The sequence below is a fragment of the Lotus japonicus genome, chromosome 1, assembly GCF_012489685.1.
Source record: "Lotus japonicus ecotype B-129 chromosome 1, LjGifu_v1.2".
NCBI classification, from domain to species: Eukaryota; Viridiplantae; Streptophyta; class Magnoliopsida; order Fabales; family Fabaceae; genus Lotus; species Lotus japonicus.
The window spans coordinates 74,403,974-74,431,543 of record NC_080041.1 but is presented as its reverse complement, the minus strand read 5'-3'; the positions used below and the strand labels follow the sequence as shown (position 1 = coordinate 74,431,543).

The 27,570-nt window shown below is 35.8% G+C and overlaps 2 protein-coding genes across 4 annotated transcripts; both read right to left on the bottom strand.

The window, feature by feature from the left end:
• Positions 1 to 94: 94 nt before the first annotated feature.
• LOC130749643 (protein ENHANCED DISEASE RESISTANCE 4-like) lies at positions 95 to 4,688 on the bottom strand. Of its 2 annotated transcripts, none has more exons than XM_057603025.1 (3): positions 4,538 to 4,688; positions 3,184 to 3,423; positions 95 to 2,809 (listed from the first exon to the last, which is right to left on the bottom strand). In XM_057603025.1, the coding sequence occupies exons 2-3, from the start codon at positions 3,302 to 3,304 to the stop codon at positions 474 to 476; spliced, it is 2,457 nt and encodes an 818-aa protein (XP_057459008.1). In that variant the 5' UTR covers positions 3,305 to 3,423; positions 4,538 to 4,688; the 3' UTR covers positions 95 to 473. The 2 variants fall into 2 exon arrangements, with proteins under 2 accessions (XP_057459008.1, XP_057459001.1); XM_057603018.1 differs by lacking the exon at positions 4,538 to 4,688 and adding an exon at positions 4,244 to 4,517.
• Positions 4,689 to 11,088: 6,400 nt separating this feature from the next.
• Positions 11,089 to 14,266, bottom strand: LOC130749626 (protein NETWORKED 4B-like). 2 transcript variants are annotated; one of them, XM_057603010.1, is made up of 2 exons: positions 14,085 to 14,266; positions 11,089 to 12,904 (listed from the first exon to the last, which is right to left on the bottom strand). In XM_057603010.1, exon 2 carries the CDS (start codon positions 12,901 to 12,903, stop codon positions 11,395 to 11,397), a length of 1,509 nt encoding a protein of 502 aa, XP_057458993.1. In that variant the 5' UTR covers position 12,904; positions 14,085 to 14,266; the 3' UTR covers positions 11,089 to 11,394. The 2 variants fall into 2 exon arrangements, with proteins under 2 accessions (XP_057458993.1, XP_057458986.1); XM_057603003.1 differs by lacking the exon at positions 14,085 to 14,266 and adding an exon at positions 13,533 to 13,809.
• Between the last annotated feature and the right edge of the window lie 13,304 nt (positions 14,267 to 27,570).

Here is a 27,570-nt window from a genome sequence, read left to right as displayed (position 1 = left end):
TTGTGTGAAATTAATGGTAAGGACTAATAATGATTGAATTTGAAATCACTTTTTAAATGAGTCATTAGATAACATATATGAAAAGTCTTATCAGTAGTAACTCTGATCTTACAAGAATGGCCACATTAAACAATTTATGCCACAAAATCATATTTTTTACAAAAATAATCTTAATTCCTGTGCATGACATGTGTACAGAACCTGTTGTGGAACTAGTATACATAAAATAGAATTGAAAAATTGAGCTAAACTATTTCTCATACACCTATGGCCTAGTTCAAGATAGCAGATATTTAAGAAGAAACTATGAAACAGATACATCAGGATCATCATGTGGCTGCTATATCACTACATCACAATTTCAGTACTCCCATATTCTTGATCATTCCAGCTTCAGTTTAGATTCACCAAGCATTTCAGCTCTGTTGAAATTTATGGCTATCTTTCATGACTCTGATCATTTTCACAATTGACTATGAGCTCCTTTTACCTATAACAGATGACCGAGTCCCTCTTCTCACTTGACTTGGTGAAAAATAACCCATCAGTTTATGAAGTGATGAAGTTGTTGGTGTTGATCCTGCCTCCGTTTCGGTTGACAGTTTCTCCACTGGAGCCCTGATTGTACTAGAATATCTTGAAGCAATCTTCTCCCTCTCTGTTATAGGCTCAATTGTACCACCAGACACAGTTGGGTGATCAAATTTACTTCCATGCAAGGGATGAAACTGTGTCAGATAACCAGGATCACCTTCGGAGGAGTGGCTTTTAGAGACAGGAAGCCCATAATCATCAACAAATGAAATAGGTTCTGCAGGTGAATACTTGTAATAGTTGGCATGATAGCTGCCACTAATCACCTTGCTTTGGTCATTAAGTTCACTTGATGGAGGGCCTTTAGCATTTGATGAAAAAGAAACCATATGTCTTCCATTCTGCAGAGAAAACTCCAGTATCTCTGAACACTTACCACATCTCAGCTGATGACATGCCTTTTTTGAAAGGAGAAAATCCACAGGCAGATGCAGCAGATTTAAACACTTACGATTATGACAAGTGACAAATGGTGCTCCACCAGCTACTGGCTTGTGATGCCTCTTAGCCAAGTTCTTTTTCTCCCTTGAGTGTTTCCTAACCGCAGGAACCCTATTCCTCTGATCACCAGATTTAGAGGCTGCATAACTTTGTGGAGTTGAAGGGTAAAATCTGTGATAAGAGGAATAATCTTGGCCTGGATAGGACCTGTGTAACCCTTCATGATGGAAAGGAACATGTGGAGGCAAATCTGTTGAGAAATGGGGATGGAAGTGGTAATAAGAATGATCAACGTGGGGTGAACTTCTTGTTGCCTCAGCTGAATAAGGCATCTGTGAAAAATTGTGCCTTTGGTGCGATACGACTTCATGGCTAGACCTTTCATTATACCTTAGGTGATTCAGAGTGTGAGGAAACCTTCCCTTATGAGGGTCATGGTCATGATATGCAGAAATATGATGGAAACCTGTGGATGGAAACCTTCCATTGGATTCCTCACTCAAAGAGCGACTCCTTTGGAGTTGTTCCTGCATTTGATTAATCATTCTCAACAGTTTCACCTTCTCCTGCTCAGTGTCCTCATTTGAGTTAGGTGAAGCAAAGCTCGACTTGCTATGGAGGTCATCACGCATTCGGTTTGACGGGGTGCCGCTTTCATGGCCACTTTGATGGAAAGGCATTCTTGATTGAATTGGAAACTCATCTCTCTTTGCTCTCATCCCATGTTGATCACCATGTCTTGTAGCCTCCAACATTTTTTGAGTCCCTGTCCTTCTGCTATCTTTCATGACATGATGCTTTTCATGGAGCATATCTGATTGATGCTGTGTTCCAAAATCTCCATATAGCAAGCTATTAACAAGGCCTTTACCCTTTCCGGTCCTTCCCTCAGCAACGGTGTGACTGTTCCTCAAAGAATCCAAATGTGGGGTAGGGAACTGCTCATTCATTCCATCATAAGAATAAGAGCTTCCAGTGGTTGGGGATTTAGACAATTTTCCAAGACTGCCACTAACCTCTGAACTGGGATCAATTAACTCCTTCTTATCTAATGCTTCCACAGGCCTTTCACGGTCAAAGCTACCGCGAATTGTTTTCTGAGCGTGCTTCTGTTGTTTATTAGAAGGAGATACAGGTTTACTAGATGCACTTTCTTCAAGTTTACCATGAGTAACATGTAGAGTGCTTCCTTTTACAGTGCTTGGCTTTTTAGTAGTAGAAGCACTTTCTGCAGAGTACATTTTGGACTTTGCAACCCTCATAGCTAATTGGTTCTTCTTGGGATCTTCTCCATCTTGTACATATATATCTAGCTCCTGTTCGACTCCTTGTAAATCACTTTCAATAATTCCCATTTCAGAAACTGATTTGTCATTATTGTCATTTTCATCTGATGCAAAAATTAACTCCTTCTTTGATGATCCTTCAAATAATAACTTCCCATTATCTATCTCCTCAATCTCACAAGGAGTGATCTTATTTGAAACACCCTTGTTGGGCACTCTATTCCTTTTGAGTGACAATTTACAGATATCCAACTCACTTTCAAGTTCTTCATCTGATACGTTAACCGGTACAAGCTCGTTGCTATTGTATTCACCATTTTCATTTTGAACACTTCCTACATTTCCATCCATAGAACATTCTCCAGAAGAAATAGCTGCTTTAGCCTTCAAACTATCAAGTTTACCCTCTGAAACAAGATCCAATGCGTTTCTAGGAGCTGCATCGGTTTCTTGTATACTAGATGCTGAGGTCACAGACAAACCCTTAGCTGCATGAAAAGAAAAATAAGAGGATGTCAGTGATTCAGATTCTTAGAATGCACTTGACATTTTTATCATTCAAAGAAGGATCATAAACCATATCAGAAAAAAAAAATCAATTGGTTTGAAAAAGTTCAGAAGTGAGATATTCAAGGTTATATAGTTAAGGCAAGCACATGATCTAGTGTGTTCGGATATCAGCTGAGTGCAACGTGAAGAGACTCTCATCCCAATTCACTAGAAGAGTTTTAATTACTTTTTTATTGAGTGTTAACGTCTGTTTACACCGGTGTCAACGAGTATCTAAACATATATGATTAAAATTTGGCAGCCACAAATTTGAAAAGGGTAATGTTATAAAAAAGTAAAGAATAATCTTCACCTTTAAGGAGTGTGCCACATCCACCACACTTGTAAAGTTCATATCCTGGAGGCTCTGGAAGAAGTTGGTTGCATTTAGGACATCGAACTACCCGAAGTTTGGGAACCACCTTATCAGACATGTTACTCCAAATATGGAATTAGTTATAGTCCAAAAGCCAGTGTCATTGCCACAAATTTTTCAAAGATATAAATGCCAAAATGAAATACCCAATTCAAGCTCTCCCAGTATTCTCACTTTCTGCATAAAGATACAAAAACAATTGCCCAATTTATTGTTAAAAAAGACTAGTAGTATGATATTCAAATAAATAATTGAGAATTGCATTAAGCATCTGTAAGATGAAGCAAATCAATATAGCCATCTATAGTAAAAACTTTTCCACCATATTTAGTAAGTTGGGACAAAAGGTGACTTTGGGGTATTGAATCAGCTACTTTAAGTCCTTTACCAACTTGGCATAAATTAAACATTATTACTTCAATTTCTTGAAACCCTTAAAAAGTTTGAATGTGCTTTATTAACATGGATCCAGAATTTTCAAATTTATCCTCTTCCTGGTTAGTTTTCAGTACCCCTCAAAAGCAATAAAATTGAAGATATATATCATATTCTTATATTTGTGAAGAGCAAGAGTAAACAAGTATGGTGCTGCTGCAAGACAAATAGACAAACGACAAACAAAGAAAGTGGAAACACACATATGACAAGAAATTTAGCCTCAATTTCAAAACACACAGACAAACATGTTTTTGTTGGTGGTAGGCGCATATATACCTAAAATATTTTAATAAAAAATGGCAGTTTATAGTAAAATAAATGGCACATAGCGCACAAGAATCATAGAAAATATCAAAATAAGATAGAGAAGCACAACCACTCATAACTTATAAATAAGAAAATTAAAGATACCACTCAAACAGAAAATAAAAAATGGGATTTGAAGGAATGAAAAAAAGCTAATGAAACTTGATAATGCGTGTGCCAGAGGAAAAAGTTCAGAATCTAATTATGGTTGAAAATAACAGGAAAATTAGATGATGAAGGAGAATGAATGAACCTTGGTTTGATGGTTAGTAGATCAGATAGGCGCTTGAAGTAAAGAAAGGTCAAAGACGCAGGATCAAGGTAGAAGAAGGGCTGGTGGATGCAGAGAGAGAAGTATATATAGAGAAGAATGTGAATTTAAGACATAAGGAAATGTTGTTGCTGCGTGGAATAATGGTAACAACTACTAAGAAGTTAACAATAACATAGTCTTGTTCTTCTACAATTTCATGTATAGTTTTAGTCAACTATGACCAAAACACACTCACACACACAAACATATTTATTACTCTCAAATAATATAGACCTTGTCTTGGCTTTGAATTCTTCTTCTTCTTCTTCTTTAGCTTGGCTTTGCTTTTGTTCAGTGTGTGTGCGCTCGCGAGTTTCTGTGTTTTTTCTACAACACCGTGTTTGTGTTTCGTGTGTGATGAATCATGAATGGGAAGGGAGTCAAGGGACCACCTGGGAAAGAAGGTGGCTCCACAATATTTGGGTCCCCATCTCGTTGCCAGAGCGTCAGCAAAATTGATGTGGAAATTAAATGTTTCAATCAAGCTATAATGTTAAATTATGTTTTTTTAATGACGACGGCGGTGGTGATGGTGGTAGCAGCGACAACGATGGTACTGATAGTGGTGGTTGAAGCGGCAATGGTAGTGGTGGCATCAGCAACAGTGGTGGAGACGACCATGGCAATGGTGGTGGTGGCACCAGTAATGGTGACTAAAAAATGAAAACAAATTATTTCCTTTTTTATTTTAGTTACATTTTAAAAATATTTTCTAAATATCAATCAATATATTTTCAGCTGTATTTTATGTTTTCTTTAAAAATGAAAATAGGAAACGTGCTAAGGCCCTGTACTACGGGGTGGTTGCCATTTTTTCGTTTTTGGTTTTTAAATGCAAATTTGAAAATAAAACGTGTTCGAAAAAAATGATGCTGAAGTGAATTTTTATTGATTTTCAAAACCGGTTTAGTATGTTTTTCAAAACCACAAAATATGATTTTGTGATTAAGATTTTTAGTTTTAATAACATGTAACTTCATCATCATCACCACCAACCACCATCACCACCAACACCATTGCCTCCACCACAGCCACCTTTACCGCCATAGCCGCCACCACCATCGTCACCACCACCACCAATTTCAATGTCATCATCTCTACATGCATCCTCCACCCTGCCACCACCGCTACCTTTCACTGTCACTACCACCTCCACCGCTGCCTTCCACCACCCTTCACCATTGTCACCTGCGCCACCACTAGCACCATTTCCACTGTCGTCATCACCACTATCGCTGCCACTACCACCATGAACACCACTCTTCAACATCACCACCTTCACCACCACAATCGTCACCGCCACAATCACCACGTCGCTGCCACCACCATTATCATCATGACCACCATGTAACACCCCTCCACCACCATACCTTCATTGCCACTACAACCACATCCACCTCCACCCAACCGCCATCGACGTGGTCATGGTTATTAGGTAACATTGAAACTCTACTGCCGCTGTTATCTGATCCCTCCATTATCGTGTCGCTGCTACCACTCATTGTCGTGAATTTACAAAGTTGATAATTGTTGTAATTATTGTGGATATACAAAGTTGACAACAAGTGTTTTAAAACTTAACCACAAAAAACAAAAAATAGATTCATGAAACTGAAAACTAGTTTGAGTTTAAAAAAAATTGAAACATAAAACCAAAAACCACGCCGAACGGGGCTTAAATGACCGATGTTTAAAATTCTAATTTCCTTATATTTTTTTTTGTTAAGGGTCATATGAATGGTTTTATAGTATTTCTCTAACACGCTCCATCACACAAGAGTCTTTCGGATTTGAAGCGTGAACAAATGCACATATCCACCTACTATGTCTTAAATTCAACTTTTTATTAGAAGAATGTCCCCTCACACGAGTCATTTGGGCTTGAAGCGTGAAGTCGTGAACAATGCACATGCTTATTAATCATGTGCTGAAATTAATTTTTTTTTATTATTCGAAGAATTGAGGGTGAAAATGATCTAACTTTGAAGTTTGAACCACTTAATCATAAATGCCTTAATACTATGTCAAACAACCAATTATTTTAATTTTTTTTTATTATTTGAAGAATTGAGGGTGAAAATGATTTAACTTTGAAGTTTGAACCACTTGATCATAAAGGCTTTAACACTATGTTAAACAATCAATTACTTTAAAAGCTTAAACTGTTAAATAAGAATTAAAAAATTAGTTTTCTATTACTTCTTTAACAAGTAAAATTATATTTGGCTTAGTTTTTAACGCTAAACAAAATATACATTAGTCAACTTAAGCATGAGATGATGAGAAATTGAGAAGGGGGAACGTGTCGTGTCTGAATGAGTCAGTCAATGACCATCTATCATCATCATCATATCATATCGGATGTGCCATTTATTATTTCATTTGTTGTTCCTCCGATTGAAACTTTTCTAAAGCCTTTTTAAGATGACATAATATCAAATGAAACAAAGCAAGATAAAATATTAACCCATTTGAATTGTTCAAGTGGAATCCCTGCAGCTACAAATGAAATAGGTGCCGTCTCACAAAGGAAACATAAAAATCACCATGAATTATAATTAGGACCGTGTACAGATAATTTGAGGCCTAAAATGAAGATTTCAAAATTATTTTATTTTAACAAGAATCTTGAAGAAATTTAATGAATTATTTCTAACATTTCGCTTTAATAAATAAGATAGTTAATTATATAATCTATCTTGTAACAATATTGTTGATTTAACTAATTTTAATTTTAAAAAACTTTTTCCAAGAGTAGAAACCGTTACAAGATTGTCAATAAAATTCAATAGACAACATATACATTTGGAAAAGAATTTAAATTCTTAATAGAACTTGAAACGTAAGGAATGAAACATTGAGAGATTTTGCAACACTTTAATATCAAGTATCTTATTTGATAATTCACTTCAAGGTAGAAACAATGTATTTTTTTAGAGAAAAAACAATGAGTGAAACTACAAATATATAAGTAAAAAAACTAACGATTATGACTAAACACAATTAATTTTTTAATTTTGAAAATGTAAAAATAACAGGTATTTTATTTATTATTTTTTTGGAAAATGTAAATTTGATAATTTAAAACAGTACTATTAGTAATTGTTAAAAGTTGCACTTCCCACATTGCACTTCGAGTTCTCACATTTCATTGCCCATATTACAATTAAAATGACATAATTTTTTCCTATTCTATTACATCTTTTAAGTCTCAATAAAATATACTATATAGCGTAAGACTTTTTTGGGGCATTAGGCAATTGCCTAATTTGTGTAAAGCATTACACGACCCTGGTTATGATGAAAACGCTCATACGATTATTTACAACTTAGTGTCAAGTTTAATTTCTCTTAAATAAGGTTTTAAGTTTGGGTATTATGAATGAAAAAACTTTTTATAAAAAATGAGCCTCACAAAGATTTAGGGCCTGTTTGTTTCCTGTTTTCAAAACAGTTTTCAGTAAAAATTGAAAACATGTTTGGTATGACCTCTTTTCAAAAACTGTTTTTGAAAACCGTTCTCATTTTCAGTTTTTAAAACTAAAAAACTGAAACAACTAAAAGATGTTTTTAGTTTATGTTTTTATTTTTCAGATATCAGTCTTCTAAATGTTGCAAAACATGTCATTCAATCTATTTTCTTCTTCTAAAAACTATTTTTAAAAATTGTTTCTGAAAATTGTTTTAAAAACTGAAAACAAAACTGCAACCAAACAAGCGCTAATATTTTTAGTTCAAATAGAATTATTTCTCATGAATAATTTATAATACATAATTTACACAAGAAAATACTTGACAATAACATAGGTCATATAAATTGCTTTAAACGCTCAATAATAGTTGTGCTTTTTGTTAGCCATATCATTAGTTAACCGTGAGATATTTTGTAAAATGGGTAAAACTAAAGTTATTTGTAAAAGTATGAATGAAAGATTAGATTGTAGGGATTAAAACTGAATTTGAGTGAAATAAATTGGTGCAAGAATTTGAGTGTCAAAGAGAGACTATTAGAATAAATTTCCAATAAATTAGGCTTAAATATGTTGGAGGCCCCTATAAAATAGGGTTCCTTTGGTTTAAGCCCCTACAAAATTTTTTCTTGGGAATAAGCCCCTAATGAGAAAATAATATATAGTGATAAGCCCCTGCCGTCAACTTCCGTTAAAAAATATATGAGTCAGCAAACGGAGCTGACGTGGACCTTTGCCACCTCATCAAGTGGGCCCACAAGCTGTTGACGTGGAAATGAGAAGAGAAATATGAAAATGTCAAATGTGGGATTTGAACCCAAGACCTAGAGCATAATGGGCAACATCCTTCCCACTAGGCTACAAGCTGCATCTTTAATACAAGTGCAAAATTTGATATATATCTCATTTAAACTAACAATTTTTTTTAAAAACACCATAATCAGGATTCGAACACCATAAATGGAGGATCATACTCAATGTCCTTACAATTGAGCCACTGGCTCATTTTGTTATTCATGCGCACAACAATATATATATATATATATATATATATATTATGTAAAAAAAAGAACAAGAATTCAACCCCACTTAAATCATAAAAAACTATTATTTTGTTCTTTCAGTATATATACTCATTAGTACTTAAAAAAAGTCAATATATGAACTCTAATAAATTTGTAAGATTTAACTTTTTTACGTTTTAAAGTTTTGTAAATATGTTTTTCTATTTACATTTAATATTTTATTTTGTTTCAAATTGATACATTATATAAGAGCGTCTAAGAGCCTAAAAATGTAATTTTTAGATCTACCACATCAAATTTATTTAGCATTATCAGTTTGTTTTTAAATATATATTTAGTTTTGCGCTAAAAATACATGCATAAATTAGGCATTGACTTAGTGGTTAGAGCCTCCTCCATGAACCTCTATGTTTTGGGTTCAAATCATGCTTAGGACATTTTTAAATTTTTGGTTGAAATATTAGCAGCTTCAGTTTAAATAAGATATATATTAAATTTTGCACTTATACTAATGATGCAGCTTGTAGCCTAGTGGGAAGGATGTTGCCCATTATGTTCTAGGTCTTGGGTTCAAATCCCACATTTGGCATTTTCATATTTCTCTTCTCATTTCCACGTCAGCAGCTTGTGGGCCCACTTGATGAGGTGGCAAAGGTCCACGTCAGCTCCGTTTGCTGACTCATATATTTTTTAACGGAAGTTGACGGCAGGGGCTTATCACTATATATTATTTTCTCATTAGGGGCTTATTCCCAAGAAAAAATTTTGTAGGGGCTTAAACCAAAGGACCCCTATTTTATAGGGGCCCCCAACATATTTAAGCCAATAAATTATTATTTTTGAATCATTCCATAAAGAAAATCAGTTTACTCAACTTCAAAATAATGCATTCAAATTCAATGCTATTTGAACTACAGCATTTGATGAAATATCTTGTTGACCAAATAATCTATCCAACCGTCAAATATATGTTTTTCTAGAGTAAGAGATTTTGGTAAATTAAAATTATATTATAATAAACGATCTAGAAGTATCATTCACCACCAAGGAGTTGACAAAGTCATAAATTATGCTAAATGATAGAGAAAGCACTCCTTGCTCAGTCTTGACGATTCAGTGTCCTTCCTTCCACGGAGCACGAAGATGATCACAAATCTAATAACTAAATAAATAAAACTTTAAAAAGTAGAAAAAAATTGTGATAATCAGTTTACTTAGAATTGGTCGGCACAGCCTGTGCCCATCCTTGTTTATCTTGAAAATTATGTTTAGAGTAAAACTACTGTTTATAGTTTTTGTTCTAATGTGCTCACTCCTTTTGGTTAAATTAATGCATTACGAGATTATTGGAGCTTATTAATTAGACTGAACTTATCTCTGTATATTTTTCATTACTTCTATTCTTGTATGTAAGGAATTTTATGCAATTAGAACCTGAAATAAATACTAACAATGTCTAGCATAACTCGTAGATAATTTAGCTCCTTAAACATTTAGCAATAGTAAAACGAGTAAGATGACATCTTTACATGGCAATTAAGCCAAGCTATGGAGATTGGGCTAACTTCATATCTGGGTATATGCCTAGGGGTACCTTTGATTCATAGTTGTGTCAACAAGCGAACTTACCAGTTTATTATGGATTGTACTCAACGTTTGTCTTCATGGCGGGCTAATTCATTGAATGTTGCAGTAAGTGTAACTTTAACTCTATGTTATTGCAGCTCTACTAAGTACTAACGTGTTGAATGGAAACAGCCCTTTCAAAGGGTATCTTCTATAAATTGGAGAAAATTAAAAGAGATTTTATTTGGGGTCACTCCTTGCAAGGCCAACAAGTTCATGCGGTTGGTTGGGATAAATTCTGCAAGCCTAAACATGAGGGGGTCTCGGTTTAAGAAGAGTGCATGAGTTTAATGTAGCCCTTCTAATGAAACTAGGCCGGGTTTGGTTTCTAATTCGAATGCGTTATGGGTGAGGGTAAATACAGCTGTGGAAATTTCAGATATTAAATCATGAATTTGAGCAGAAATTGAGATGAACTTTTACTCAAATTCATGATTTAATATTTGTCAAACAAGAATCCAGATACGCAATAAGTGATGAAAGGGTTAAGCAGTTTGCTAGAAGACTTTGCTTTAAATTTCAACCAGCAGTTCCAATCAAGGACTCAAGAACGCACATTAACTTGAAAACAAAAACACAACCATAAAAAAGCCACATTTCAAGCAGAATAGAAACAAGAAATAGAGAAACAAGGACAAGAAAAATTTAAACAAATGGCCAGCGATAAAAAAAAATGCAGCTTGTTTAATGACCTCTTTCAACACCAGAAGTCTAGACTATGAAGTATGAAGAATATCCTTTTCCAACAACAAGAAATCAAGGCTATGAAAAATGAATAGAAATACTTCATCAACATCTTTTGCCAATGTGACTGTTTGACCTTTTTTGGTGGGTAGAAACTAGAAAGATATTCTTATGTAATGTTTAGATCCGTTCATCTGCAACTGGAATAAGAGAAAATACATGTGAAATAATAATAGGAAAAAGATCTACAAGATAATGTGATACGATGAGATAACAGAATCTAACTTCAAGAAGCTGTAACAGCATGACGCCTGTGCCCGGTAAATACTCGAACAAGTTCTTGATATCCACTCCTGTAGTGCTCAAGTGAAAAGCATAGCTGCCTAATTGCCTCCCTCTTCTGCTCATCCCTGTCTGAGATCACAGCATTCTGTCTGGCCACTTCTTTTTCCAGCTCTTCCACTTTCAGTTTCAACTGATTTACTAGATTCAGTTTAGTTTCAGATCCTGAGATCAGCTCTGCCTGTTGTGTGCGTATCTCGACAAGCTTTCTCTCCACATCAGCAATTTGATTGTCCCGGAAGCTCAGCTCAGCCTTAAGTTTATCAATGGTGGCATTCGCTCCATCTCTTTCAGTCATGAGCATGTCATAATTCTGCTTGTGCCTGTCAAATTCCTTATTCACACCTTCTATCTCATGGCTTCTCAGACCAAGTTCTTCCTTTAAAGAACTGATTTCATCTTGCAAAGCCCTTTGTTGAGAAGCATGCAGCTCTACCTGTTTCAATTTTTCAGCTTCATATATACTTAGTTTGATTTCTAATTCATTGCTTCTAGACTCCCATTCCTTAAGTCTAGAGTTCAACTGCATTTTCACTTCTGTCAAGCTTACAATACCAGAAATCAACTGATCTTTCTCCACAGAGAACTGTGCCTGTGAATCAAGGATTTCAGCCTTCAATTTTTGCACCTCAAGTTCATGGTTTGTTTCATTAGCTTTGTACCGTGCAATCCTGTCTTCAAACTCTTGGGTCTCTATTTCAAGCTGGTATTTTAATGAGTCAATATCTTCCTGTGCCGTTTTAAGCTGACCTTGCAACTGATGAGTACTAGATGACTTGCTCCTGAGATCCTCTCTTAATCTTGCAATTTCATCATTTGATTCCTTAAGCTGTTCTTGAGCTTCCTCCAGCTGTTCCACCAGCTTCGCAATCTTGTCGCAACAATCTGGGACATGAGTCTCCAACTCAGCTGTTTGGTTTTTCAACTCCAGTACCTGTCCTTTTTCATATTCAAGATCTTCCTCTTTCATTTTTAATTCTTTGTGCACATTATCAAGCTGAACCTCACTTTTCTCAAGTTGAATCTTCAACTTTATAATCTCTTCTTCTGAAAGCTGAAGTTTGGAGTTCGAAATCCTTAGCTCCTCCTCATTTTTAATGAATTTTTTCAGCAACTCATCATAGTTCTTATCCTCTCTCTTCCATATTACACTATCTGTTTTTTCCTCCCCAGCTAACTGATTCTGTTCCTCCAGATCAGGAAAGTGTTCTTTCAGCTTGATACCTTCAAGGTGCCCATTGCCATCAGCTTCGGAATCCGAGGATGATGAAGAAGGTGATCCAGTGCCCTCCTTCATAGAAGCCGCAGAACTATCACCACCTGAGCTAGGAGACAAGTCCATACTGACAGGTTGAAGGCCAGATGTTCGGAATGCCTGCTTCTGAAATGGAGTAAAATATGGAGTCACCAAATTACTCCCTTGGTCAAGACCTACATCAGAACTGCCCTCCATCCTGGTTCAGGCAAAGTTTATGATAAGAAAACTGACACTATTATGAAGGCAAAAGTTCTAAAAGGAACAACTTTTCCATTCCAATCATCTCCAATCAACAATATCATAATCAGCAAGCAAATCATTCAAATTATAAAGATTTAAAAAGAAACAGAATGACCATGAATAACATATCAGTACTCCAAAACCGCTTGGTGACTATAAAGTAAATATAAAGCAGAATCATATAGTCACAAAAAAAAAGTAGAATCATAAAACTTAAGCAAACAATTGAAAAATCCAGCTCTCTGCCAGATTTTCAAAATCCTACAAACAACATAGATAACAAAGGGAAAATATCTGGCATATAGCATGCTTTGAACCTCATCTCTCAGGTGCACAATTTTGTAGCTCCAAAGTATCCTTTAAGGCAATGGTATCTTAAAATCCTAGAAAACCATGTCTCCCGGTCTAGCAGAACAACCTCTCCAGAGTCCAGACCCCAAATATATATATATATATATATATATTACTAACATCAATATCAAATTGCCCTTACGAATAACATTACCATAAAAAAATGCTTCAAATTAAAAGCCTAAATCTATGCTAGCAAATAAACTTTCAAACTTGGAGTATGTTTGACTAACCACCGCATTTCCCATTCCAATGAATGAAAAACCGAAGAACACCACTTCCTAGACCAAATTGTGAATGGAGAGTTTTCTTGGGATGTGTTTGTAAAAAACGTAAACCAATGTTTTTAAATTAACAGCATAAATCGTTCCTTTCCCGTAAAGCACTTCAGAAAGTGGGAACCTGAATTCAAAGACATAAAAGTGCACAAAACAGATCATAAACTAAAAACAAACATGCACTTGTTCTCTTAAAGTCCATTTACAGAAACACACAATTATTAGTGGAAAAAAGCAATTTAGCATCATTCAATAACAACACATAGAACCAGTCGCTGTGTAATTTTGAACCCTAATTACAAGCTTGTTTATGTATGCATGCAAAATGATTGTTCTATGGATGATCCAGAACTCAAGTTCGAAAATCAAATCAATAAATCAGGGATTCACAAGCATCACCAAACTCAATCTCAAGCTCAATTAGTCATGCAATCAGATTCACATCGTGAAAGTAGAAACGTAAATTTTGAGATGAAGATAATTGGCATGTGATAAGAAATTACGAACCTGATCTGAATGTTGATGAATGAAGAAGAAGATGAAGAAGAGAGTGAAGTGTATTTGTATTTGTACTAGGGATGGGAACAAAGAAGTGAGAACATTACAAATGGAAAGAAACAAAGTGGTTGTGATGATTTAAAAGAGAGAGAGGGAAATGAAAAGGTGTGACTGTGACTGTGACTGTGAGTGATTGACAGAGGGACGTGGCCCCTCACCCCTCAAATTCGGGTACCATGTATGTTTTAAATCCCGCCTTTCCTCTCTCAAATTTCAATTTCAATCTATTATGTTATGTGAGAGAGGGAGATGATGTTATTGTTCACTTTCAAGTTAACTCATGCTTCAATTAATTTTAATTCACTTAATACCATTTTTGGTCCCTAATATTTCACAATTTGACAAAAGTGGTTCCTTTAGGAATTTTTTTAATTTCTCCATCCTCACTTATTGACCCCGTTGCAGAACCAATCTTCCGTCTAAGTTTCGTCTGTTTTTTAACGTTTCGTCTAACTAATTAATGAAAAATATACTTTCAAAAAAAAATTAATGAAAAATAGTAATATTTAGGGTTAAATATGTTTTGGTCCTTGAATCTAAAATGGTCCCTAAAAAATACACAGATCCTTGAACTTTTTATGTTATAAATGATCCCTATAACATCATAATGCTTGTGTGGAATTATTTTTTCTCCAAAATCGTCCGACGTGTATATTATATAACCTACGTGTTATATTTTGTGTGGACACGTCTACATGGATTAATCCCTATTATACCACTAAATCCCTAACATAATAACTAATTTCCCCAAATTTATTCACTCTTAGACTCTTTCTCCTTCCATCTAACAGTAGGCAGTAGAGAACGACAAAGGGAGAACGAACGCCATTGAAGGAGAAGAGAGCGAATCACACCAGAGAACGAGAGAAAGAGAACAAACGCAATCTAACACTAAACACCAAAGAATGAAGGCATTATGAAGGGGAAAGAACACCAATGGTGAAACCGAAGCAATGACCCTCTGAAGGAGAACGAACACACCTTTGCCACCTTCAAAGCAAGAACATTTTTGAATGTTAATTGGATGTGTGCAATATTTTGTATTCTCCACACCCACAAATCTTCGTTAGAATCAGAGGGGAAGAGGATGAAGAACGAGGTCGGTTCTGCAGCTGCGGTTTTCTCATCCTTCTCACGCTTCGGCTCTGCACCTTCTCCTTCCTATATTCAACCCGTAAGACCAGATTTGGGCAGTTGGTACAACTCTAAGTTTTGATGATAACAAGTTTATATTTGTGTATGAACAATTATGGTACTCTAACGTTTGTCTTTTAAGTGTTTGACAAACAGACTCTGACTCTGACCCAAAGACATATTCATCAGAAGTTAAAGATCAAAGAGTAACCAATGAAACACTTTTACAATCACTACGTTCTTCTGAACGGTAGTAAACGCTTCAGATGTTCTGAAGATTAAAGCTCTGATGTGGGCTCTGAAGATTCAAGTGTTGAAGTTCTGAAGACCAGAAGTTCTGAGCGAACGGTCCAGAAGCTGAGACTTGAAGATTCTGAAGTCCAAGAGTAAGCTGGCTCTCAAGACCAGAGTGACTCTGATTCTGAAGACCAGATGATCAGAGTGAACGGACCAGAAGCTGAAGTTATGAAGGTCAGAGGATCCAAGCTTCCTTCTGACACCGATCAATTGCTTCACAAGTTCCAACATGAAGCGTCGCCAAGGTCAGAAGTCAACTAGGCTAAGGCAATGCCATTGTCAATAGTACAAAAGCAGTGTACTATTATGACCCCCTTACCTACAAGGTTCAGCCACAGCAGGTTCTGGAATTTCCAGAATTTCCCTCCAAAGGATATATTCTTTCAACGAATACAACATCTCACCTTGGAGTATAAAAAGGCTGAAGAGAGAAGAAATTGACTAAGAAACTATTGTGCAATACAAGTGATAACCTTCAAGCAAAATACCTTAGCAATATTTCTTCATTGTTCTTATTGTGTTTACTCTTACTTATTTAGAAGCAACTCTTTGTAAGCCTAAACCTTCTACAATCTGTTTGTAGTTCCTTGAGAGACCAGTGAGGTCAGATTTCTTGAGAAGACTAAGACTTGTGTGTCTTAGCGTTGCTAGTTCTTAGATTTGTTAGTCACTGAGCAAGGTGTGCTAGTGCAGTTGTAACAATCTTTGAATAGTGGATTACCTTCGTTCTACGAAGGAAGAAATCACCTTAACGGGTGGACTGAATTAGCTTGAGAGATTTATCAAGTGAACCAGGATAAAACACTTATGTGCTTTTCTTATCTCTTCATCTTTTACACTTTGTGTTCTTGAAACCGAGAAGATTTGTTAAAATCTTAGAGGAAAAGTTTTTATATTTAAAACCCTATTCAAACCCTCATTTTCTAGTGTTTTTCATACCTTCACAACCTCTGCAACTTCCCTAAATTTCCCAAACTGAATGTTAGGGTTTAAGTTCTCAAAATAGGGAAAAAGAGGTTTTAATTTGATTTAACAAGGACCATAACCGATTTTAATTTTTTTGATAAGTAGGGTTACTGAAAGTCCATGTGGAATGATAAATATACACGTACATACGGTTTTGGAGGAAAAAAAACAATTCAACACAAGCATTATGATGTCATAAGATCATTTTAAGCAAAAAAAAAAAAAAATTAAGGACCAAAGCTTATGCGTTTCTTTTTTTAGAGACCATTTTAAATTAAAGTTTATAAGTCGGAACTAAAAATATATTAAACGCTAATATTTATTTAAGAATGTTAAAACCTGACATGTAAGCCTTTTTTTATTTCTTACAGAAAGATAACATTTACAATGTGTTTGTTTTTTTGTGAATAAATATAATAGTGTGTTTGTTTAAGTGAACTTGTTTTTGTAGTAAAATGTTTAAGTAGGGATGGAAACAAGTCAGATCATTCATAGGGGCTTATTGTCTAGTCTACATGAGACTCGGTCTAGGTAGGTCTGATTATCAAATAATCAAGCTCAATGTTTTTTTTTTGTCAAAGATCAATGTAACTTCATTAATGAAGTTGAGACTAACTCAACTAGAGGACCAAGCCCAAATACAATAGCTTGAAAACAAAGCTTCCAAACAAATACATGACATTTCTCTAATCTTGTAGGTTTGGCCTCTCGACATCTCTAGAGTGAGAGGTCAGAACTAGTTACTCTCGAACTAGTTGATGTACAAAAACAACAAAACACTTAAATTGACATTCGGTTTATATATAAGTCACTTAAGGAAATCTCCAAAAGTTCAGCTTTATTCCTGATTTCTCTAGATTGCAAAGTGTTGAAGGCATGTCCTGATTTCTCTAGATGTAGGCCAATGTTGTAGTTGTAGTTGTATAATCCTGCTTCCTATTCACAGTACTCAAAATGTCATCCTTTGAATTAAGTTGTTGTTGTGTGATGTTCAGTTTAACATGACTATTAGCCAAATCTCTGGTTATTTTGCATACACCATCATTTATTTACTCCCATGACTTTTTCACCCAAAATTTGTATTCTCTTTCAGAGATCCTACATAATGATACTCTAAATCATAGAACTAGAATGAAATACACGATCAACCAACATTTCTCAAATTTGAAAAAAAAAAAAGTCAGAAGAAATGGTTCGATTCTCTTATTTTGATTTCTTGAACCAAGAGACCCGTGGGATTTGTACTTGAGGAAATTATCGAGTAACCAGAAATAAAAAAGATAAACCCAATTTTTTTTGAACAATGCGGAGTAGAATTTGTTGATTCTCGGATATGTAGATATCAAATGGGATATATAAAACTAGCATGTCTGGTAACCCATGTGTGGTATTTGAAAGGTCTTCCTCTCGGGAAGGAAGTATTAGGAAAATTTGATTAATTAAAATTTTCTCCAGACCCATGGAGCATGTAAATAAGGAAAATTATGTTTCATTTAGCTCCTTTACAGAATTAATTAAAAGAAAAAAATTACATGAACAAAAAATGACCCATAACAAAAGAATTATGTTCAGATGTAGGATACCTATCTAGAAGTTTTTGCATCTCAACAATGTATGATGAAATCATCAAAGATTTGACCTTTTTGAATTGTGTTTATAACTAACTATAGACTCGAGAAACAAAGATAAGATGCGTACGAACGAGATATGAAACAACAAGAGAACAGGATTAGCAGCTTCCTGCATAACATGAAGAGCAGGAGGCATAGCCTGTAGCCCAGGAAGCGGCTGATTTACCGAGTTAATAAGTTCGAAACTGCCAAATCCTCCACCAAATCGGAAGTGTAGGTAAACAAATCTGAATTGGAGGATTCGACAGCTCCGACTTAAAATGATGTTATTATATATAATGGGCTTATAAATACTCTCATTTCCTTCCATTAAATATATTTAATTACTTAAGAGGTTTCCTTGAATTTGTTAAATTGCAATTTTTTTCTTTATTGATGAAATTATATTATGAGTTATTGAATGGTAAAATGAATAAAAATTTATCGATTCCCATAGGTTGTATTCCGACATACTTTCATTCTCATCAAGGTTGACAAACATGGGTTCTCTCTCCTCGTAGGGTCCAACATCCGGTACTATTAGGAAAGCCCAGGAATGAGATGTTTTAAATTTATGGTTTTGATTTTTGCGAACCGAATAAGCTCAATTTGCAATTTAAGATAAAAAAAAAAGACTTTCCCATTAAATTTGAGACAATTCAATTTCTCGGCTAATGAAACTATTTTAGTGGGAAAAAAACGGATTATTTTATAGATTATATATGACATATATACCTTTTGCAGTGTAGTATATATTACAAATATATATATATATATATATATATTTTTTTTCTTTCAGAAAAAAAAAACTATTACACTTTTTCTAACATCATTTTTTGTTAGCTAATCAAACTCAAACCAAATGTCAAATATAACTCAAGTCTCCACTCCCAAGATACATATAAACTTACCAAATAGAATTCATGAACAAAATTTCTTAGCCACGGAAACACAGCTAGCTACTAAAAAAGAAATACAATAATAGGTTTCATTTCATTTCAAAACTTGAAGCTAATACTTGTCTAGAATGAGAAATGTCCCAAAGGTACAGAAGAACTCCAACCCATAGAAGCTCTGCCCCAGAGATGATGATCCACAAAATTTTGTGCTGGAGAAAAAGAATAATATTGTAGGTTCTCTCTTCACAACACTTGCACCATTTGAAAAATCAATAATTGCTACAAGAACCTCACAAGCAATACAAGTTTCGAAATCATATCCTGAATGGAGGGTTTGCTGAGCTAGAGTGGTCCAACTTGGTCCTTTTCGACTTGAATTTCTCAATAGCAATTTCTTGGAAAATATTTGGCCCCTTATCCTATTCTTCATCCCAATCATCTCTAACATATCCAATGTCCTTAACCTTGTCATTCCTTAGTCCAGAACCCGAGATGAAGCTATTTATATATCATCCCAACGAGCAATTGTCTCCTCCAAGCCTCAAGTAAGCATACTCATTAAACTATTATGCATTTGATCTCTTTTATTGTCCTGAAGACGATAAGCTTGTCTAGCTGCAAATTGATTTTCATCTGTACCACACCCAGATAAGTTTTCTCTTCCACTAGGGTTGCAAGTACAACACATTTGTCATCAACTCTCTTGCTGAATTCTCCTTCATTGTTACTTTCCATCGGAGATTGATCATTATACTTAAGGTTAGCCCCAGTTCTATAACTAGCCTTGGTTGCTTTACTTTCAAGGAAACTCGATACACAGGGAAATACATCAACTTTTCTAGTGGTAGATGACCAAACGTTTGATGAGAAAGAATGTTTATCCAACTTTTCTTTATCTGGATTCTTCAAGCTCAACTGGTGTTTGTTTACATCTTTTGTGATTCTTCTTCTGTTGGCCTGTATATGTCATGAAAAGAAAGATTGGTCGAAGCTACATGCTCGATACCTAGTACTTGTGAAATTTCTTTTTAAATTTTTTCACATGCTTTTGTTTAAGTCTCTCCATATCTAACGATCTACTCTAGCTTTTTAAGAACCAGTCCTTGAGAAGCAACCACAATTTCACACACTGTACAACCAATTTGTAGCCACTGAACCAACTGCCGAAGCTTCAGCCTGACGATCAACTTTTGGTTGAATGAATGAAGTTATTAGCTCCAACCAATATTACAAATATGTATATATATATATATATATATATATATATATATATATATATCTACATATTTCATTATTTATTTCATAATTCATAACCTAAATAGAAAAAATAGATAGAAATAGAAAACATTTCCCATATAGAGGATAACAACAACTACAAAAATTTAGGCTACTTAGGCTAATAATAGAAGATAAATAAAAAAATTAACAATATATCATGCAATTAACTTAATTATGCATACAAAATAAATATCGATTATTTTATTGGTGCACCTAGGTCTTCTTAGGGTAGCAAAGGTAATACTTTGGGTGTTTCTTTTGTTCTTTGGTGTTTTTTTTAGGGCATTGGGTTTTTTCTTGGTGCTTTAGTTGTTTGTCTTTAGACTTTGGGGGCTTTTGTTTGCTCTTTGGAACTTTGTTGGGTTGGTTCATGCTCTTTTTGAGTTGGTTTAGTTCTGATTTTTGTTGATCTTTTGACCCCTCTTGAGGTGAGTTGTATATCTCTGAGTTTTTCCTCATCAATACTAACATTTTACTTTCGAAGAAAATATATAAATTATTTTAAAGGAACTCAATTCATTACTATGAAATTTCATAAATAACAAATATGCATCTAATAGAATGTTGAAGTGATTTTTCGATATGCATGTATATTGACACACATATAGATAATAAACATGTATTATATACTTGCAAGATAATCATGCATTATATGCTTGTTGCACAAAAATACTTAGCCTCTAGAGAATAATTTAGAAGCTTCTAACTCCTAGAGCAAGGAAAGTGTTGCAAGGAGGAGGAAAGAAGAATGACCCTGCTATGAGCTCCATTGAGACTACAGTAGTAGAAGACGATGATGGTTTTGCGGATTCGAGAGGGAAGGACCTCATGGTGTTGCCTAGTTAGCTGTCAGAGCCTTATGGTGTCTTGACTAGGGCACAAAGTGCCTTGTTGATGGCTAAACACTTAAGCATGAAGTATGATTGCACAGACACTACTGCCCTCTATCAGATTGCATCTCAGATCAATGCACGCAAGTCTTCTTAGGTTAGCACAAGTATAGCTTCAAGTTATAGTTTGGGTTTGGGGTCCTTGTGGGCTTTTTGGTTGTTTTTTTATGCCCTGGGTGTTTGCTTTCGGCTTTTGGGGTTTTAGTTGGTCTAGTTGTTGCTCGTTGTGGGTTGGGTTGTTGCTGGCTTTTCTGGTTTTTGAGTCCTTTTGAGGACGTTTGTTTATTCTGACATTTTTCTCATTAATTTATATTTTTCTTTTGAAAAAACATTTAGAAGCTTCTTAATATATTTGTGTGAAATACGTTTTTGAATTTATACACCATTATAATTTTTTTAGTTTTTAGTCCCTGAAAAAAATAGTTTGATTGAAAATAGTTCTAATGACGTCATAACAAAAATTTGAAATATTTTTTTACCTAGTCACCAGCGCACGTGGAAATTCTAGTCATATATAAGTGTCTATGTGTATTTTTCACATAAGTTACAATCCTTCAAATTCTCTTTCATCAAATTTAGTTGTTATCCCCTTTCCCTTTGTCTTCTTCCTCCTCCTCCTCCTACCCATCACCTCTTCTCCCACCATTTTTTTTCCGAACCACCACACTCAAACCTTCTCCCTCACCCAAAAAGAGCATATAATACATGTTTAGCTATATAGATATGGAATTGTTTAGACCAACCACCACATGCTTATCAGGTTTCTTCTTCGCATACAGTCAAAAGTGTGAAACGCTATGAGGGCATTATTTATGACCAATTTCTCATACACAAAATCTCGCTGAAAAGGCATTAGAAATTAAGGAAGCACCATCTTGATCATGTTGGCCACATTTTTTTAGGATTCTTTAATTAAAATTGTATTTTTTTCAATTTATACATTTTTTTGGCGTGTCAAATTATTCTCACAATTTTAACTCGAGTGTAGTGAATGTTAATGGTCTCCTTAAGAGTCCAGTTCCTAGGAGCCAATCTCTGGACTTAAGGGTTCAAATAGTCACTTTTTACCACGACTATTGGAACCTATTGGATAAAATTTTTTATAACAAGAAATTAGAGTTAGGTTGAATTGCAAGTTAGTTCTGTTATTTTGTTGTTGTTGGCTGCTGATGTGCACACTCATGTGGTTGTTGTTGCTGTGAAAATGTTGTTGTTGTGAACCTCATGAGCGCAACTGCTGTGTGTCTGCTAATTTGCAAGTTTTTTTGAACTGTTTGCTGAGACAGAAAAGGAGTGATATTGAAGCCTAGTTGTTGTTTGTTGGTGTTGCTCTGGGTTGCTGATTTTTTGTTTTAATTGGGGTGGAGAATTGCTTATGTATTATGCTGGAGCCAATTTATTTGTTTCTTGTGGACTGAGACATTATTTGAGAATTGTATCATTGCCTTCCTTAAGGGTGTTGTACTCTTTTTCCTTGCTAGGTTTTTATCTCAATAGGTTTTTCCTAGCAAGGTTTTAATGAGGCACGCTCTTGAGTAGTTAACAAGCCAATAGTGGTCTCTTTTCTTATTAGTTTTGGGTACTGTACTTGGTCATGAGAACCATGTAAGACCAAGATTTGGTCATGTAGTACAACTCTATGTTTTAATGATTACATGTTAACTATTGTGTATGAACAATTGTGGTACTCTAACATTGTTTTCTGAGTGTTTAAATGACAGGCTCTGACTCTGGTCAATACTCACAATCATCAGAAGCATTTAGCCCAAAGAGTAACCAACGCAACGCTTTCGCACTCACTATGTTCTGATTGAACAGTAGTATATGCTTCAGAAGTTCTGAAGATATTAAGCTCTGATGTGGATTCAGATCACTTAAAGTTCTGAAGACCAGAAGCTCTGAAGGTCCAGAGGCTCTGAAGGTCCAGAGGCTCTGAAGGTCCAGAAGTTCTGAAGATCCAGAAGCTGAGAAGTAAAGATTCTGAAGTCCAAGAGTAAACTGGCTATGAAGACCAAGTACTTCCAACTCTGGTATCCAGAAGCAGAAGATACGAAAGTCAGAGGATCCAAGCTTCCCTCTGACTCTGATCACCAAGCTTCACAAGTTCCAACATGAAGCGTCGTCTGATCAGAAGTCAACTAGGATAAGGCTCACGTCGCTATCCAAGTACAAAAGCAATTGTACTATCCTGACGACCTTACCTAAGATGTTCAGCCACATCAGAATCTGGAAGTTCCGGATTTGCCCTCCAACGGTAGCATTTCAAACAACGAATACAACCCTAATCCTTGGAGTATAAATAGAGGCTGAAGTTGGAAGAAGATGTTAAGAAACTTTGTGCAAGCTAAAGCAACCATTCAATATTCTCTTAGCAATCTTTCTTCAATCGTTCTTACTGTGTTTACCTTAGCTTTCTTAGAAGCATTCATTGTAAACCCAAAACACTCAAACAGTTAGTTTGATTTCCTTAAGGGACCAAGTTTGGTCAGCTCCTTGAGAAGACTAAGAGAGTGAATCTTAGTGTTTGCTAGTTCATTGTATTGTTAGTCACTAAGCAGGTTGCTAGTGCAGTTGTAACAAACATTGAATAGTGGATTGCCTTCATTCTAAGAAGGAAGAAATCACCTTAACGGGTGGACTGGACTAGCTTGAGCGATTATCAAGTGAACCAGGATAAAATACTTGTGTGCTTCTCTTCATCTCTTATCTTTGCACCTTGTGTTGTTTGTTCGAGAGATTTGTCTAAATCTCAAGAGGGAAAAGTTTTTAGTTGAAAACACTTTTCAAACCCCCCCCCTTTCTATCGTTTTTCATACCTTCAATTGGTATCAGAGCGCAAGTTCTGATTACCACACCTAACAGTGTTCAGTGATCCGGGCCGGTGTGAAAAACTGTGATGGCTACCACCAGTGATGCGTAAAAGGATGTTTACAGTGCAAAGCCTCCTATCTTTGATGGACAAAAGTTCGAGTACTGGAAAGATAGAATCGAAAGCTTCTTTCTTGGATGGCTACACGCGTCCAGTTGATGCTGATGGCAAAAAGATCTCAAGAGAAAATATGACGGCTGAGCAAAGGAAGAAATTCTCAGAAAATCACAAAGCGAGAACCATTCATCTCAATGCTATCTCTTATGAAGAATATCAGAAGATAGCAGATCGTGAGTATGCTAAGTCCATCCTTGATTCCTTAAAGATGACTCATGAAGGAAACAAAGAAGTGAAAGAGACAAAGGCGCTATCTTTGATCAGGAAGTACGAAGCTTTCCAGATGGAACCTGGCGAATCCATTGAAGATATGTTTTCCAGATTCCAGTTGATTATTGCTGGAATAAGACCTCTCAACAAAAGCTATACCACTGCTGATCATGTCAAGAGGATTCTTAGAGGTCTTCCTGAAAACTGGGTACCCTTGATAACTTCCTTGAAGTTTTCAAGAGACCTTGACCAGTTGAGTTTGGAAGAACTCATAAGTATGTTGAAGAGTCATGAGTTAGATCGTGAAGAGCATCAGACTCACAGGAAGAAGTCCATAGCCTTGAAATCCAAATCTGAAAAGGCAAAAGCTCTCCAAGCAGCTGAAGAGTCTGAAGGAATCTCTGAAGATTCTGATGAAGATGAGCTAACCCTGATCTCTAGAAAGCTCAACCGCATTTGGAAGCACAGGCAGAGCAAGTACAGAGGCTCATCAAAGGGCAAAGGAAAGCAAGAATCTTCATCCAGTCAGAAGAAGTCCTCATCAAAAGAAGTCACTTGCTTCGAATGCAAAGAATCAGGACACTACAAAAGTGATTGTCCAAAGCTGAAAAAGGACAAGAAGCCAAAGAAGAATTTCAAAGAAAGGTCTTATGGTGACTTTTGATGACTCAGAGTCAGAAGAAGTTGACTCTGATGGAGAAATCGTTGAAGGACTCATGGCAATTGTCAAGGACAAAGAAGCAGAGTCTAAAGATGCACCTAATGCTGAATTTGCATCAGAGGATGATCCAAACTCAGATGATGAAAATGAGGTATTCGCATTTTTCTCAACTTCTGAACTTAAAAATGCTTTGTCTGAAATTATGGATAAATATAACTCTCTTCTGACTAAGCATAAAAAGTTGAAAAGGGATTCTCTGCTGTCTCTAAAACTTCTACTGAACATGAGAAAAGAATTTCTGAATTAAATAAGTGTAATCATGCTTTAGTAAATTCTAACTCTGTGCTCAAAAATCAAATTGTTAAATTAGAAGAAGTTGTTGCTTGTGATGCCTCTGATAGTAAGAATGAATCAAAATATGAAAAGTATTTTCAAAGATTCCTAGCTAAAAGCGTAGACAGAAGCTTAATGGCTTCAATGATCTATGACGTAAGCAGAAATGGAATGTATGACATTGGCTATTCTAGACCCAGTAGAAAGGAGCCTCCTATGCCTAAGGCAAAATCTTTGTATGAACATTTTGTACCCTCTGGTACTATATTGCCTGAACCATTGCCTGAACCATTGCCTGATAAAGTTGCTAACCCCCCTCTCAAAAAAGAAACTTTCTCTATGTCTAAATATCATGCTCAAATTCCTTTGCATTACCATGTTGAGAAACCCAAGGTCGTCAGAACCTCTGGGGTAACTAACAAGAAATGACCTAGAAAGTGGGTACCTAAGGAAAGGATTATCTATGTTGCAGATATCATTGATCGCTCCACTGAAACACCAATCATGGTATCTGGACAGTGGATGCTCGCGACACATGATGGGAGAAAGGCGTATGTTCCAAGACCTGAAACTTAAGCCTGGAGGTGAAGTTGGTTTTGGAGGCAATGAGAAGGGTAAAATTGTTGGTTCTGGTACTATTGGTATTGATAATAGTCCATGCATTGATAATGTTCTGTTGGTAGATGGTTTAACGCATAACTTATTGTCAATAAGTCAATTAGCTGACAAGGGTTATGATGTTATTTTCAATCAAAAGTCTTGCGGGGCTGTAAGTCAGATCGATGGCTCTGTTCTGTTTAACAGCAAGAGGCAGAACAACACTTATAAGATCAGATTATCTGAGTTGGAATCTCAGAAAGTAAAGTGCCTTCTTTCTGTTAATGAAGAGCAATGGGTATGGCATAGACGGTTAGGGCATGCCAGTATGAGAAAGATTTCTCAGTTGAGTAAGCTTGACCTTGTCAGGGGCTTACCCACTCTGAAGTTCTCTTCAGACGCTCTTTGTGAAGCATGTCAGAAAGGCAATTTTACGAAAGTCCCTTTCAAGGTAAAGAATGTTGTTTCCACCTCAAGGCCGTTGGAACTTCTGCATATCGACCTATTTGGACCAGTGAAAACTGAGTCTATAGGTGGCAAGAGATATGGGATGGTCATTGTTGACGACTATAGCCGCTGGACATGGGTAAAATTCTTAAGCCGCAAGGATGAGTCTCATTCTGTGTTCTCTACCTTCATTGCCCAAGTGCAAAACGAGAAGGGTTGCAGGATTGTGCGTGTCAAAAGTGATCATGGTGGAGAGTTTGAAAATGACAAGTTTGAGAGTCTGTTTGATACCTACGGGATATCACATGATTTCTCTTGTCCTAGAACTCCTCAACAGAATGGTGTTGTTGAAAGGAAAAATAGAACTCTCCAAGAGATGGCTAGGACCATGCTACAAGAAACTGACATGGCAAAGCACTTCTGGGCAGAGGCAGTAAACACAACATGTTACATTCAGAACATGATCTCTATCAGACCAATTCTGAATAAGACTCCTTATGAATTGTGGAAGAATATAAAGCCCAACATTTCTTATTTTCATCATTTTGGTTGTGTTTTCTATGTTTTGAATACTAAGGATAGATTGCATAAATTTGAATCTAAATCTTCTAAATGTCTATTACTTGGTTACTCTGATCGTTCTAAAGGTTTTAGATTTTATAATACTGAAGCTAAAACTATTGAAGAATCTATTTATGTTAGATTTGATGATAAGCTTGACTCTGGCAAGTCAAAGCTAGCTGATAAGTTTGCAGACATGAGCATAACTGTTTCTGATAAAGGCAAAGCTTCAGAGCAAGCTGAGCCAGAGGCAGAGTCTCCAGAAGAAGCTGGTCCCTCTGATCCGCAGCTTCAGAAGAAGAGCAGAATAATTGCCTCTCACCCTAAGGAACTGATTCTGGGAAACAAAGATGAACCAGTCAGAACCAGATCAACATTCAGACCCTCTGAAGGGACTCTACTAAGCTTGAAGGGATTGGTGTCATTAATTGAACCAAAGTCAGTTGATGAGGCTCTTCAAGACAAGGACTGGATTCTGGCTATGGAAGAAGAGTTGAATCAATTCTCCAAGAATGATGTCTGGAATCTTGTCCTGAAACCCAAAGGTGCTCACATCATTGGAACCA